The 13879-nt window shown below is 43.0% G+C and overlaps 1 protein-coding gene across 1 annotated transcript in view; it reads left to right on the top strand.

Annotated features, from left to right (window-relative positions):
- The window catches only part of XYLT1 (xylosyltransferase 1), a 205607-nt gene that overhangs the window by 157830 nt on the left and 33898 nt on the right, over window positions 1-13879 (top strand). The window contains exon 6 of the mRNA XM_082006657.1: window positions 9068-9148. Coding sequence (XP_081862783.1) covers window positions 9068-9148 — 81 coding nt within the window. The remainder of the gene's footprint in view (window positions 1-9067; window positions 9149-13879) is intronic.

Genomic DNA, 13879 nt, shown 5'->3' with positions numbered 1-13879 from the left:
AAAAAGTCTCCTTAATAAGTGTACTTGTGCACCTAATAGAGCTAAGATTAGGTAAAGGACAGCTCTCAGCTCTTAATCTTGTGTGTAATCATTGCACAAGCTGCTTCCTCACACATGGACATGTAGACCCTTACCCATAAAGTAATTTATGAGAATATAGTGTGAAAGTCCATCATTTCAGAAGAGCTGCAAGTGTGCTACAGTTAGGCACATGCTGTTAAGTGCTTTACTGGATCAGACACACAGTGATTGCACTATAGTATGGTGTGTTTGATAAGATCCTGGATAATTTAAATGTTTGTGTTGAAATAGCACTATAAAATAATTGGCAATTGAATAGATTATATCTAGCAAATAGCCAAAGAAAGTCAAAACCAACAAGTTAAAAAGTTTTAATGAGTGCATGTGGTGAGTATTTTATTATCATAAAAGCTGTAGGGTTTATTAACTGATACAGGGCTAGAGATTTTCATTAGCCAAAGGCATTTCAGGGTTTCATGGGATATAGCTGGAAAACATTCCAAACAAATGAATATTCTATTTTAAAAGAATAATGAGACGTTGTGGGTTTTTATAAACTCCAAAGTTTGCTAAACCAATATCTCTAATTAGATGAAGAAACTCTCTGTAGAGGCTCTGCATCAACGGCTGTGCACATAGCAAATGTTTTAAGCATTTACATATCAAATACTGCTGGCAGCGTTTTGGCTGCAGTCCAGAGCTGTAGATAGTTTTAATCACATTTGTTCATTAATCCTTGGTGGAATTCTCTTATATGGTCTCTTTAGGATTTTCATTTAAGCATGTGCTGCTGCTTGTCAGCAGTAAGCTTATTTATTTATTTTATGAATGACATCTGAAGCCTTGAATTTATAGAAAATAGGTTGTGGAGTGGCTCAGGAAGCAGATGATGGAGTATATTCTTTTTCTCTCAGTGGATCTCCTTTGTACCCAAGCATTTATCTACTCTCACTAGGAAAAGGTTTATTCAGCAGCGTGACATTTAAAGACGACTTTCACTCTTTTGTGACTATGTTAGTTCTTTTCTTTTCCATAGGAAACAGACAATGGTTGAATGAGAGGCAGTAATTGAAAGTACAGCAAAGATGATTGTATTGCTAATAAAATGTCTTGAGAGTCATACATGCACTGAGAGTAGCTGCATCCAGTATGATGACTGATCAGTGCCTGGAGCATCAAAATGCAGAAAGCTAATGCTTTGAAATACCTGGGTGCAATTTCCCAGCCCAGATGGCAGTGCTGCTGCTGGAGCAGAACTCTAATCTCTCAAGTACTCGTGCGAGCTGAGCTGCTAAGGCAATTGTTTTCTTCCATTATCTTGTTCCTCTGTTAAACCTGACTTGAAAGACAAAACAAACCATTTAAGACAACACTGTTGTAAAAGCGGAGGTGGTAACAGTCACCTAGAGCCTTCCACATGCAGTTGGCCTCTGAAGTCCTATCTGTCGTCCTCATTTTTATGGTATGTTTTACGAATGACTGCTGTCATGGGAATCAGCTTCTCTGAGAAATGCCTGCCATGCTAATATTTGTTCTGTGATAGATAGTGAGGGCTAAATATAGCCTTTCCCCTCCTTTGCATCTTTAGATGGCAGTCTTTTTTTCTTGCTACAGCCAGGGTCAGGCTCCTCTGAGCCTCCCCTTGCACTAAATTGCCTTCGAAGAGAGAGGAGGAGTTGGGAGCATCTGTGAGAGGGTCAGGCTGTATATTCAGGGTCCGAAAGCTGAACCCTGCCATGGGAGGGTTTTCCCTGTATTGTTGTGCTGCATTTGTGTGGTTGATCATCTTGCTATAAGCGTTTCCTTCTGGAATATGTCTTGAAGGTTTTTGCTTTTTTCTGCTGAATCATTCCACTGTTGCATCCTTTTGTTAGGTTACTCGTGCACGCACCCCTCCACGCGTGCTAGCTGGCATCGTGGAAGGGCCAGTAAGGATCAGGGTCCCTTACTGGAGTAGGAGGATCCCACCCAGCTTCACTGCGAAGTGCTGCCGCGTCCCCAGCAGATGCGGGAGTGAAGCTTTCAGCACGCTGTGCAGGTGTAGGTGGGAATTTGCAGTAATTCTTCGCCATCTCCTGGATGGCTCTCCTTCCTCCCCACCTCCTCCGCGCCTTGCGGTGGTGCAGGGCTGCTGGCAGCTGCAGAAGCTGGTGAGCTGGTCTGAACACGTGGGCTCCTTGCCTAAGAGGGAGAGGGCAGCAGGGCAGGATAGCCCCAGGCTAGGAATGGTCAGGGAAGGAACTCTCCTTCTGCCACAGGGGTCTTGGCAGCGATGGCATGTCCTAAGACTTCACAATAATGTGTTAAGTAAGATTAAATTAATCATGTATTGAAATGAGTGACCTTAATCGTAATTATTAGAATTTATTGAAAAGAAGGTAGCAAAATTGAAGGCACTCAGCTCTTCCCCATCCAGTCTCTTATGTGCACATCTGCATGTTTAACCATGGAGTAATATCATGCTTAACTCTGAGGAGATGAGTTTGCCCCATAATTCCAGTTTTCTTCTCTGAAGCCTTTTCCTTCTCTAGGGACCTTCTAGAAGTAGTTCCTTGGCAAAGAGCTGCCAGGGTTGCTGTACATCTGGGCTCTGCAGGGCTGTGCCTTCGCACAGTCCCAGTGATCCTGGGAAAGAAAACTGTGGAGAGGAGTCACGTGGGTACAGGTAGAAATTCCAAAGCTTTGGATGCTCAGAGAACTTGTAACAGTTTCGACTTGCTTCTTATGACTATATATTTGCCTTCATCACCCTTGCTTCAGAGGTGCTTCACTGCTGCTTCAAACCACATTAGCCTCCTTGCTCTACCTGCCCAAACGCTTTCCTGTTTATGTTTGTTATTCTGTTTTTTTCGTCTGTTCAGCTGCTTTCATGATACTTGCCTACCTCTCCAGCACCCCACACCACAGCAGAACTACCACTGTTCACCACAGCAAGGGCTAACCGCCTCCCTGCGCTCACGTCCCTCTTTGTTGCAGCTACAGGGTCTTGTGCAGCTAGAGACTTGCCTTTAGGTAACGCTAAATTAATCATCATTAATAATTTTACCAGTTGGCAGTGTGCCATCTTGTCACAAGTGGTTGTTCTGTACTAACCCAGGCTGTTAGAATTGCACCGAAAGCAAGCGTACGGTCCAGCGTGGAGGTGTGCATGTCGGTCTGGCGAGACCTGCTGCCTGAATTCAGGCGCTGCCCTCAGAGCCCAGGTGCTGGTGTCACGGCATGGTATGGTCACAGTCACTGCACTGCAGCTGTTTCAGTTCAGCACTTCAGTATCAGTTTTCTAGCGAATACAGCCTTTGTCTTTGCAAAAGACGGTAAATATATGAAAAAAATCTCAGAGCTGTGGCTGCAGAAGCGTTGTCAGCAGCGCTGTAGGTGCCGTGTGTGCTCAGTTGCAAGGACTGCCAGGTTTGGCGATTGCTGGTCGCTGCGGCTAACAACTAACTTACCTAACTGCGGTGGGGTGGTTTGTTGGGAAAAGTTGGGCAGCTTGTAGAAGCTCCAATCTGATCTGCTGTTGCCTGTTGTCTCAGTAGTGTTGTATGGCTAACATAGCAATTTCTTACTGTGACCAGCACCATGAATTGTCACAACCTAGCAACACTTACATTTCTTTTGCTGAGAGTGTGTCAATAGGCAGGGTAATGAGAACATCTTTTTGTCCCATGTATGTAGCAATAAAAAAGGTGTTAATGTTTTTTACCTGTCAGATTAGAAAATGCATAAGAAAAAAATGTCTTCCATACATTAAGATTACAACAGTGACAAAAGCACTAAAGGCAAAAATCACATTCAAAGCAGATTAGTGCTTGAGGAGAGAAACTGCTAAGAGGCCAAGATACTGTTGCTTCCAGCAGGCTTTGCCCTTCACTCCTGGAGAAGTATGGAACCAGGACTGAGCAGGTCTGTGTTAAATGATTTTAAAGCCACATTTTAATTGTCTTGCTCTAGCTTTTCATATTCCAACATTGTAATTTACAAGTAACCACATTTGTGATTAAAAGAGGTACAGCTGCCTAGAAGGGGTAGCAGAATCCACTTCTCAGTGCTGATGCTTGCATGTAAGAGCAGGCATACAGGAAAAGAGAAGAAAAGAAAATAATGATTAAAAATGAATTTTTTTCTGAATTAAGTAGAGGTTCAGCATAGCAGCTGTCCCTAGCCCATGCTTGTGCATGTGATTCAGGATAAGCTCATGGCAGACTTTTAAGTTGGGATAATGTGGGGTATTCCTGGTGAATTAAGTGTTGAGAACAACCTGGAAAGAGCCAGTACAGTAAAAGCCATCCCTTCCCAGGCATTGCTAACGAAGCAGGGCTGAAGAGAATGAAGGTGCCTATAGAAGTCTAAAGCCCAGCAAGACCATAGGAGAGATTTCCATGGATTTCATCAGATTTTTGTCTGAGACCTTGAGCCAGTAACAAAAGAATTCTCCAGTACAAGAGCTGCTTTCCAAGCAGAAACACTGTATATATGCATAATGTCTAAAAACATTTATTCAGCCTTACCTTTCTGGTAGATCAGAAATTAAGTGACTAGGAGACAGTTCTATACTTTGCATGCAGATGCACTGCAGCCCCTAGCTCTTTTCAGGAAATCTGAAACAAGATTGCCCAGTCTGGTCCTTGATAAAGGAAATAGTTTATAAACCCAGTCTGGGGATTTGCCTGAAATTAGGACATTTTTTTAAGACCTCACTGATGAGTTCACTTGAAGCAGATGACAAGCTGAACCTTCCTACCTGTGATGTCACCCACTGAAGCAGAAAAGAAACCAAAAGAGGTTTTTGGCAGCGCAGCCTCTGCCGCAGCATCGTTGCAGGTGGACTCTGGAGTTTGGGCTGGGTTTCAGTTAAGTTGGTGATTTTTTTGGGTTGAGCAATCTGTGGTCCCCAGGAAGTTTGTTCTACTGTCACTGCTCCCTGTTTTAATCAGCAGGCTCTCGTCTGTCTGCAGAGCCACAGCCTGCTCTGTGCACGGGCAACCCCCCCCAGTTCCCAGTCCTGGCTGAGGGGGGAAGCCCCAGGGTCTATGCTGGGACAGGCAGATCAACACCAGCGTGTCTGAAATACCCCTCTGGAGAGGGTCACCGGGGGGGGGGGTAGCCCATGCAGTTCCAAAATGGCAGAGGCCAACCCCAGAATCCAACAGGGCAGTTGCTCTTTATCTGATTCCTACACAGAATCAGACTATCTTGTTTCCATACCTGTGTGCTGCCAAAGATTTCTGAACTTTTGATCTAACTGATACAATTGCATAACCATTTGGCTAAGTTTTGACATATGAATAGTCCCATTGAAGTCACTGCTATTTCTTACGTCCTTCAATTTGCCCAAGCGTTAAAGTACCTTGCTGAATCAAGGACATTTATATTAGCCTTCTCTATCTTCCAAAAGTAACAATCGCTTGTTTTCATTTTCTCAGATTCTCCAGAGACTTTCTTAATCTATTTTCACAGCTGTAAACTAAGAGGCTCTCTGCTCTTTGCTTGGATTAGTCACCAGGACTTGGAGGGTTTGCTTAAAACCAGCAGTCCCAGCATTGCCTTTTGTCCTCCACAGTGTCTGGCCGTGGTTGTGCGCAGGGATGCACTCGTACCGCTTCCTGCGCAGACCTGCCAGCATGTTCAGATAATGCAAACACCAAGCCAGTGTTTCTCTTTCCAGTGTTTCATTTCAGTCCCCAGAGTATATGCCGTATTCTGAAATTATTGCAGTGATCAGCATGTATATGTGCTTACTGAGTGCCTGGTCAGCCTGCTCATGCCCTGGGACACCTCAGTCCCAGGCTAAGGGCTGCTCATGAGAAAACACTAGCAGCAGACCTTGCTTTGCTTTGGCAATTTCTTCTGAGTTGCCTTCTTACTATAGGACTTACCTTTCTCTTCCTTAGACGTCTAACTCTAATCTTGACCCTAACCCTGGCCTGAGCCCCAGCCCGGGGCTCAGCCAGGTTCCCAGGTCGAGCAGTGCCGAGGGGTGGGTCACCAGCAGCCCCGGAGCTGCGTTTGCAGCCTGCCGGGCCGCGTGCTGCCACCCCCTGAGCCCGACCCCGCGCGAGGCTTGGCCGAGCTTTGCTGCGTGGTGTCTCGGCAGGCGGGCACGGCGCGCTGCCCCCGCTACCTCCGTCCACCCTTGCTGCAGGAGGGCAGCAGCAGGACCTTACTGAGGTAAAGCTGCCTCTCAGTAAAGTTCTGGTGGAGGTGAGCCCCTCTGTGCCAGCTGGCAGTCCTGCCCTTGCTTAACAGCAGATCTACATCACTGGAGTCAAAAACGCTTTGTTTCCCCATCAGTCTTCTTCACTTGTCAGCTTCTCATGGAAGCCCTCCCACATGCATGAGCTTTCTCTGCACTTCTTTCCCACACCTTTTTTTTTCTTTTTCTTCATTTCTCTCTGCATGCTGCACACCTGCAAGCTGCACGTTTTTTCTCATCCTCTCTACTCTCGCATCGTCCTCCCTCCCTGCTAATGGCACAGGTAACCAGCTGACTAAACCTTCTCCCTGGTGCCTTGTCCTCCAAGTGAGTTTAGTAACAAAAGGAAATAAAAGTGGGAGCTGTGTGGATGCATCCATCAGCTCTAGCCTCACGCACCAACTGTGGAAAGGCCTTTTCTTCGATCTGTATTTGTGCTGTGTTACACATGAGGGAAACTGATAGGATTGTAATATGTATATTAGTGTGTTTTAATCACTACTCTCCCTATCCCCATGACTTTTTTATTTCCTTCTTAGGAAGGAAATACTAGAAATATGTTGCACTTGTTACTTTCTGTTATACAGTGATAGTAAAAGATTTTGTGCCAGATTTATGCTCGGTGAATTATCCCTGAAATTTGTGGAGCTATAGCAGAATTTAATTTGGCAGTGTGGAGTTGATGTTGCTCCCAGTAATGTCTTCAGCTGAACATCTCAGCCTTGCATTGCCTTACTTAGAGGAAAAAATAGGCTTATGTCTTCAGTATTTCTCAGGAGCGCCAGAGGCACTGCCACGGTGTAGAGACTGCTGCTGCCGTATGTGAGGAAGTGTGGTAGCAGTCCATGCCAGGGGCGTTTAGGAAATATACCCTTGAAGGCAAAGTCTTCTGGAAGGTGAGGAGGATTTTAGCAACTGCATTAGCATCCATGGCATGTTCAATATCTTTGATTTTCTTTTTAATGTCATGTGGTGGAATAAATTGGAGGTGATGTGCAGCATCCTCATGATATAGGGGCCAGAAGAAGTAGTTTGAATGAAAGCTTAATAGAAATTCAGTGTGCTCCCATGCTGAGCGCGGAATTGGTTGACCGCATAAATCTAAATGTCAAATAACTAGAAAGTTTTACCAAATGGAAATGTGATGTTTTATTTCCATGTCGTCAACACATGAAAAGAAGCGTACTTAATTGACAAAGAGTAAAACTCTGCAAAGTTCTTTTAGGGGGAAAAAAAAAAAAAGAAAAGTAGGACCAAGATGTCACTGATGTTTTCAAGAAGTGGGAAAAGGTCAATTATTAATTATTTTGAGAACTAAACATCATGTGGGCATTTATAAGCATTATCTAAAAAGTGAGAAGCATTGAAAACTTTGTATGGCAGCTCCAATTCCGAATACACTTGGTAGAGCACTGCTGAATAGCAAAATGTAGGTTGATAAGCAATCTAGAAATTGTGATGTTTTATTGAGTGGTGTGGATTGTAACTTCAGTTGATTTGATTTTTATCCTGTGAGGAAATTAAAGCTCAAGCACTTCCAAACTTGGTTATATTTCTAAAGATCATCTTTGCGTGCCAGCTTTTGCCTAGAAACTCACCCGAAGATGTTAGCCATTGAAACCATTTCATGTGGAAGCATTGCTAAGTAAATTCACTAAATGCCTGTTCATCCCAGTAAGATGGAGAATCACTGGAGCAGCAAATGTGAAAATCTGCACAGCTTACTATACAGAAAGCAGTTTTCTGAGGTTGCCAAATTGAGATGCGTAATCTGACCCTGGGAGGTACTACAACTCACATGAATGAGCATAGAAGGAGGGTCTCAGACTCCTACAGCCTGGTGGTTCAGGCTGGTTGATAGGCAGATACTTCATTTGGTCCAGATAAAATCAATGAGATTATGAAGATAGTTTACTAGGCTGATAACATTTCCAAGTTGTTGCAGCTGACCCCAGAAGTTAAACACATTTTGTACAGGACTCTGGTTTAACTTCGCTTTCTGTGGCTTATAATAATTGAATGCTTTTTCAAGATACAGTACTATTGACAGCTGTTTTATCTTTAGTTTTTCTGCCATCAACTCCATTACAGACCATTGCTTAAATGGTGTTTTATCTATAATGTTGTAGTTTTGAATGCAACTCAGGAGATGAAGATCTTTTTAATATGATTTATTCAGTTTTCCTAAATATGGTGACCTAGATAAATAGAGAACATTTTTGCTCCGTTATTAAAGAAATAACACACCACAAAAGCTGTCAAGAATAAATACATTTTTGGACATGTCAGCTGAAATTTTGAAAATACTGGTGTCAGATTGCTAGTCATACTAATTGGAATTAACCTTCTAAATTCCTTTGTTCCTATTAACTATACTGGCATTTTGACATCCAAATTCTCTTGCTTTATGCATTCCAACCTTGGCCTCTTCTCTATTACAAGGATGAAAACAAATAAAATGCCAATAGATACTTAACCAAATTCCCTAGGAAAAATCCAGCAAAGCATGTAAAATGGGATTATCAATGCAGTCATCTCTCAGATGGATTTTCACACTAAGAAAGTGCTGAGCTGTCTTACTTAATACATACTCTGTTACAATGCTTAAAACATCTGCCAAGAGTTGATAGGAAATTTGTTAAGATGTAATAAAACTGTGCTCCTTTCCAAGCACATTTTACTGAGTAGAGGGAGGCAATGAAGTTTAGCAGCAGGACAGAAGTTTTTTCAGCAACTGCCTCCTCCAAAGAGTCTACCGATGGTTCCCAAGTGAGAACAGTAAGTGTGTAAATTACTCTAGATGTAGTAGTTTTCGCTGTGTAATTTGTGCATCTTTTGTTCCTTCTCTTGCAGGACAAATGACCAGCTAGTAGCATTCCTGTCTAGATATCGTGAGATGAACTTTTTGAAATCACACGGGAGGGACAACGCAAGGTAAGCTGGCCCTTTCCTCAGCTTATTTTAGCCATGGGACTGAGAGTTTTTGCATAGTGATGTTTTTCCAGCATTATCTGAGTGAAGAAATCCCTAGTCCAGGAAAGAGAAGCAAATGAAGAGGAAACCCTTTCCTGAGGATGGCTGGTTACTGGTCCAGAACGGCTCCTCCCCAGAGTTGGTTTGCAAAGATGCTTTTGTGGGGAGGGAGACATTAAGCAGATTGATGCTCGCTCCCTCCTTGGCACAGATTGATGTTTTGGGAGCAAGCGGTAATTGCCCCACACAACAGCACTTCCCTGCCCCAGTTGGTCCCAAGCCATACTGGTGACCAAGACCTGTGCTAGCCAGGGTCTGCAGCAAAGCCTTGTGTAAGCAGAGCGTCTCTGCAAGGTGTGGAGCCTATATCAGCCTGCACATGCTAGCGAGGATGAGGATGGTGGCTGGACGGTTATCATGGTCTGCTACAGTTTTTTGGATCAGTATCCCTCTTCATCCACCCTGTGCAGGTCTCGGGGAGAAAAGAATGTGCTGTGGTTCCAACAAGACATCGGCAATACTCACAGCTTTGCAGTTTGAGGGAGGAACGGTGATCAAACACCTTTCTTCCAAAGATTTAAACAACCTATGCAGGTGGAAGATCTTTCCCATCTGATTGCAATGGTCCTCTGTTCCTCTTTATTGACAGTTTTGCTTTTCCTCTTTATTGCTAGTTTTGTACCGTAACAGCAGTCTTGCAACAGTTCCAGCAATGACACATGCTGAGTCCCAGTAGCTCTGCACCTAAAAATACTGTTTTATTCTGCTTGGGTCACCAGGTCATCTCTTCATTCTGTAAAATGTCAAGTGTACTGTAAGGCTGGGTTCAGATAGTGAACACAGAGAATGTGACACACCGAGCCGCGTGTTCAACGCAGCGGGTGGGTAGAATAACGCACAGGTGTCTTGCTTTTGGCTGCGCTTGCTCTTCTCAGTAAATGTGTCAATTCTGTCATGTTCCTGTTTAAATGCAATCCCCCTGAGCATTCATCTTGTGCATGCAGAAATTCTACAGCGTGGAGTAAAAAATAATACTGTGAGGAGTAATATTTAAATCAAGAGTCAACAATTTTCACAGGAGAGTCTCTGGTGTGGGAAACGCAGAGTGCTGGAGTGATTGGCAGGCTCAGCAATAGCTGGCAACAGTGATCGACAACACAGTTAAAGTAGAAAAGGGAAGAGGAACGGCCAGGGAAAAGCAATCAGTCTCTTACACCTTTTTACTCCTCTAGTGCACCTGATTCTTCTCGAATTCCCTGAGCTGGCTAAGGAGAATCACTAATGAATTATGACATGCCTGCATCAAGCTGGTTCAAACATGCCAACCTCAGCTGGGTTAGAACAATTTAGATCAATTAAACACATTAATCTGGTATTAATTTAATAATAAAATGAGCTAATGTGCCACTTGTCCTCCCCTCACAGGAATAACCACCCATTTATTAGTTCAGTGGTTCCCTTTGACTATATAAACAACTAAATACCTTTTAGCCTATTACAACATGTTGCTGTGTTTTATTTTTTCTCCTGGATTTCTACCATAAATTCTCTGTGCATCAGGGAACATAATGTGGGACACGCCTGCAGATTTGCCTTCCTTGTCTGCTCTGGTCGTGTAGTCCCTGAGTCCTGTAAGCGCTCCCACTGCTGACCACTGAATGAATGGACCCTTTCACATCGTCCCTTGGCAGCTCCCCAAAATTTCTATCAGGGAGATAGAGCAGCTTCCCTCCTCCTGCATAGCCCAGATAACTGTAGAAACAGGACTGAAGCCAGCAGCTGCAGAAGCCTCTGAGTGATACCGGCATTTGGTAAAAATTCATTCTATTGGTGTCAAAAGCTGATCAAAAAGCAGTTAGCCCTTTGTTTGTATCGCGGGTGAATTTCCAGCTCTACATCCACCTGTTGAGAGAGAAATTGTATCTAATGTGAAGATCTGTAGCCTGATCTTCCAGTTTTAGTGTCTCAGTAACTCAGTCTTGTCTAAACTGGTAAGTGCACTGTCTGCTCTTCCCATTTGACCCTCAGTTTCCAACTGACTTTCATTTTATGCCCAAGGCGTGTAAGCTGTGGTCATGCCGGTGAGGTTTGTCCCTGTAGTTAGAATGATGAATTCCTCTGGGCTGAAATACCTTGTGTAAGCACGGGCAGGCGAGGTGAGACCAGAGGCCCATCTAGGCTGTCACCCCATGTCCTGCAGCCTACAGCCCGTGTCCCCAGAGGAGCAGAAGAGGCAGGTAGTGGTGCTTCATTACAATATTCTCCCAGCCTCCTGTGGCCTTGGGGAATTTCCACAGACAAACTTGATGACTTGCTCATTTAAGAGTAAAGGATGACTTTTTTTTCCCCTATTAATTTTTCCAGTTACTTTTTAAATTTTGCCTTTTGCTTTGCCTTGTCACAGCCCTATGGAAAAGAAATATCCCATGGGGGGAATGGTATGGCGAAGAGCTTAGTGAGGTCCAGAAGAGAAGCAACAGCCTCAAGGTTCGGCAGCAAAAATTAAAAAAAAAAAAAAAAAAAAAAAAAAAAAAAGACGACAACTTTTGGAAAGGATTTAGGACACAGGTCAGTCTCCAGGTTACTGGGCAATAGGAGAAAACTCCCCTGGGACATCCTATCTCAAACCAGACTGGACTAGGATTTTTTATTTAAAATGGCTAGTTGAAGCTGTGATAACGGAGAGGACACTAGACTAGACTGACTGCTGCACCGTGTGCAATAATAATTTTGCTGTTCTAAGGTGTTTCTCTCAAAACATGTGAACCACTAACACAGGAGCTCAGCATTTAAATATCACTGAAAGCAATGTGTAACCCTTGCTGCTACTTTTTATTTTAATTTGTGGATTAATAATGTCTCCTAAACAATGAGCTTCTCATCTGTCTAAGTCTGCTTTGTAAACAACTGGAACTTCCGAATTTTAAGTCATTGTAGTCTTTGGATCATATAACGGAGAGAGAAGGGTTAGAAGTGCCATCTTAAAACTGAAATGCTTATACAGCTCAATTACAATGTACTTTGTATTCAAGCCATGTTCACAATCAGTACATGTTTTACTGCCAAATAAGGAGAGAAACCAGGCTTCCTTTTATAGAGTGAAGTTTTCTTTTAGTTATGCCAAAGTCATTAAAAAGTGCATTGCTCTGATTTTCCCTTAGTGGTGTCAGAAAAGGGAACGGACGTGAAAATGGTTCCTTAACTCAGCTGGAGAAGTGTTATTCCCTTAGAGAGCTGGATGTATGAAACGAAATTGCATACAGTGGCTAGAGTCGTTACATAGTGCTTAGTGGGCAACACTTACATTTTCTCCTCTTTTCAGTGTCTTAGGCTATTAAAGGCAAAAGAATAACCTGGTAGTTGCATAAGCTATTACGATTTGGAACACCCGGAAGACTTGCTTTTTTGGCAGGAGCAACACCTGGCTGATGTATTATAAAATATAAAGACAGTCAAATGTGACATCTTCAATGACAGGCAGGAAAAAGGGTGTTTTTTTTATAGAAACCTTGCCACAGTAGTCATTTGGGAAACGGTGTAAACATGCTGTGAAGGCTGGATGCTGTTACATTTTAGAGGAATCTGGAGCTCATAGGCAGAATACAAACAGCTAAAGAAAAGGCCATTAGAAGTTTGTTTTGTTGTGCCTTTTTTTTTTTCTCCTCATTAATGCTCTTCTTTGCAGTTGTGTGGTCCCCTTTCTGGCTCTTGGGTTCCAGATACTTCCAGAGCTGCTGCTGAGCTGTACGGCTTTTAGTAAGGAACATCGCAAGTCCATCCCACTTCTCAGAGGCTAGAGAGACCTTAATTCCTGAAGGGCTGGAGCACATTCCCAAAATCTCCACCTCTTTCAGCCCAGTTCTACTGATGCGTATCTGTTTCATTACCTTTTCAGACATGCCTTTTCTTCTACTGTGGCACATGCTGTTCCTTGGTGTTCTGTACACTGGGTTGATGGTGGTTTGGTGGTTGGTTAGAAAATGGATCACACAGTAAATGCTATTGTGTGTTGTGTTGATCAATTACCCAGTAAGTACCCAAATACTAGGGGAAAAAATTTATATACTATCCCTGCCATTGGAATAGTTTAACCACTTAGCTCTCAGCAGTCCTTACCTTGCTGCTTAGATGAAATATTTGGTGGTTCATTTGGCTCAGATTTCCCTCAGCCATACTTTTTTTGTTAATTTTTTTAAAAAAAACACTTCAGTATTGTGAAGCACACAGACTAAGATGATCTATTTTTTGCTTGTAAGTAGTTCATCCCAACAGTTGCATGTGAACTGTAGTGACTGAAATAGCAACATGCATCTTCTATGCAAAGAAACTGCCCTTAAAAATTTTAGATATTACAGCTAACTTTCAAATGTTCCCTATTGCTTTATGCTAAGAGTTAGGGGAGCCATATAAAACCCTTACTGCTTTGGGTTGACAATTTCTCCTTGTATGGCTTTTATTTCTGCTTGGTTTTGGAAAACAATGCTAAGTTGTGAATGCAAAGAAAAACAAAAATAGTTTGAAGATGATAGGAAGATGCAGTAAAAGCTACCGTATGTCTTGACATAGGACAAAACATGATGTTGTTTGATCTTGGTAGAGTACACAAGCAAGATCATCCACCAATTCAGGAAGGTACAGTAAGTGAGAAGGTTTGAAGTAGCCATAATTGGTGGGGTGGGGTGGGAATTAGGA

The sequence above is a fragment of the Phaethon aethereus genome, assembly GCF_964289735.1.
Source record: "Phaethon aethereus genome assembly, chromosome: 15".
NCBI lineage: Eukaryota > Metazoa > Chordata > Aves > Phaethontiformes > Phaethontidae > Phaethon > Phaethon aethereus.
Note: the sequence above shows the minus strand (reverse complement) of the source record. Positions and strands in the feature narration are given on the sequence as shown.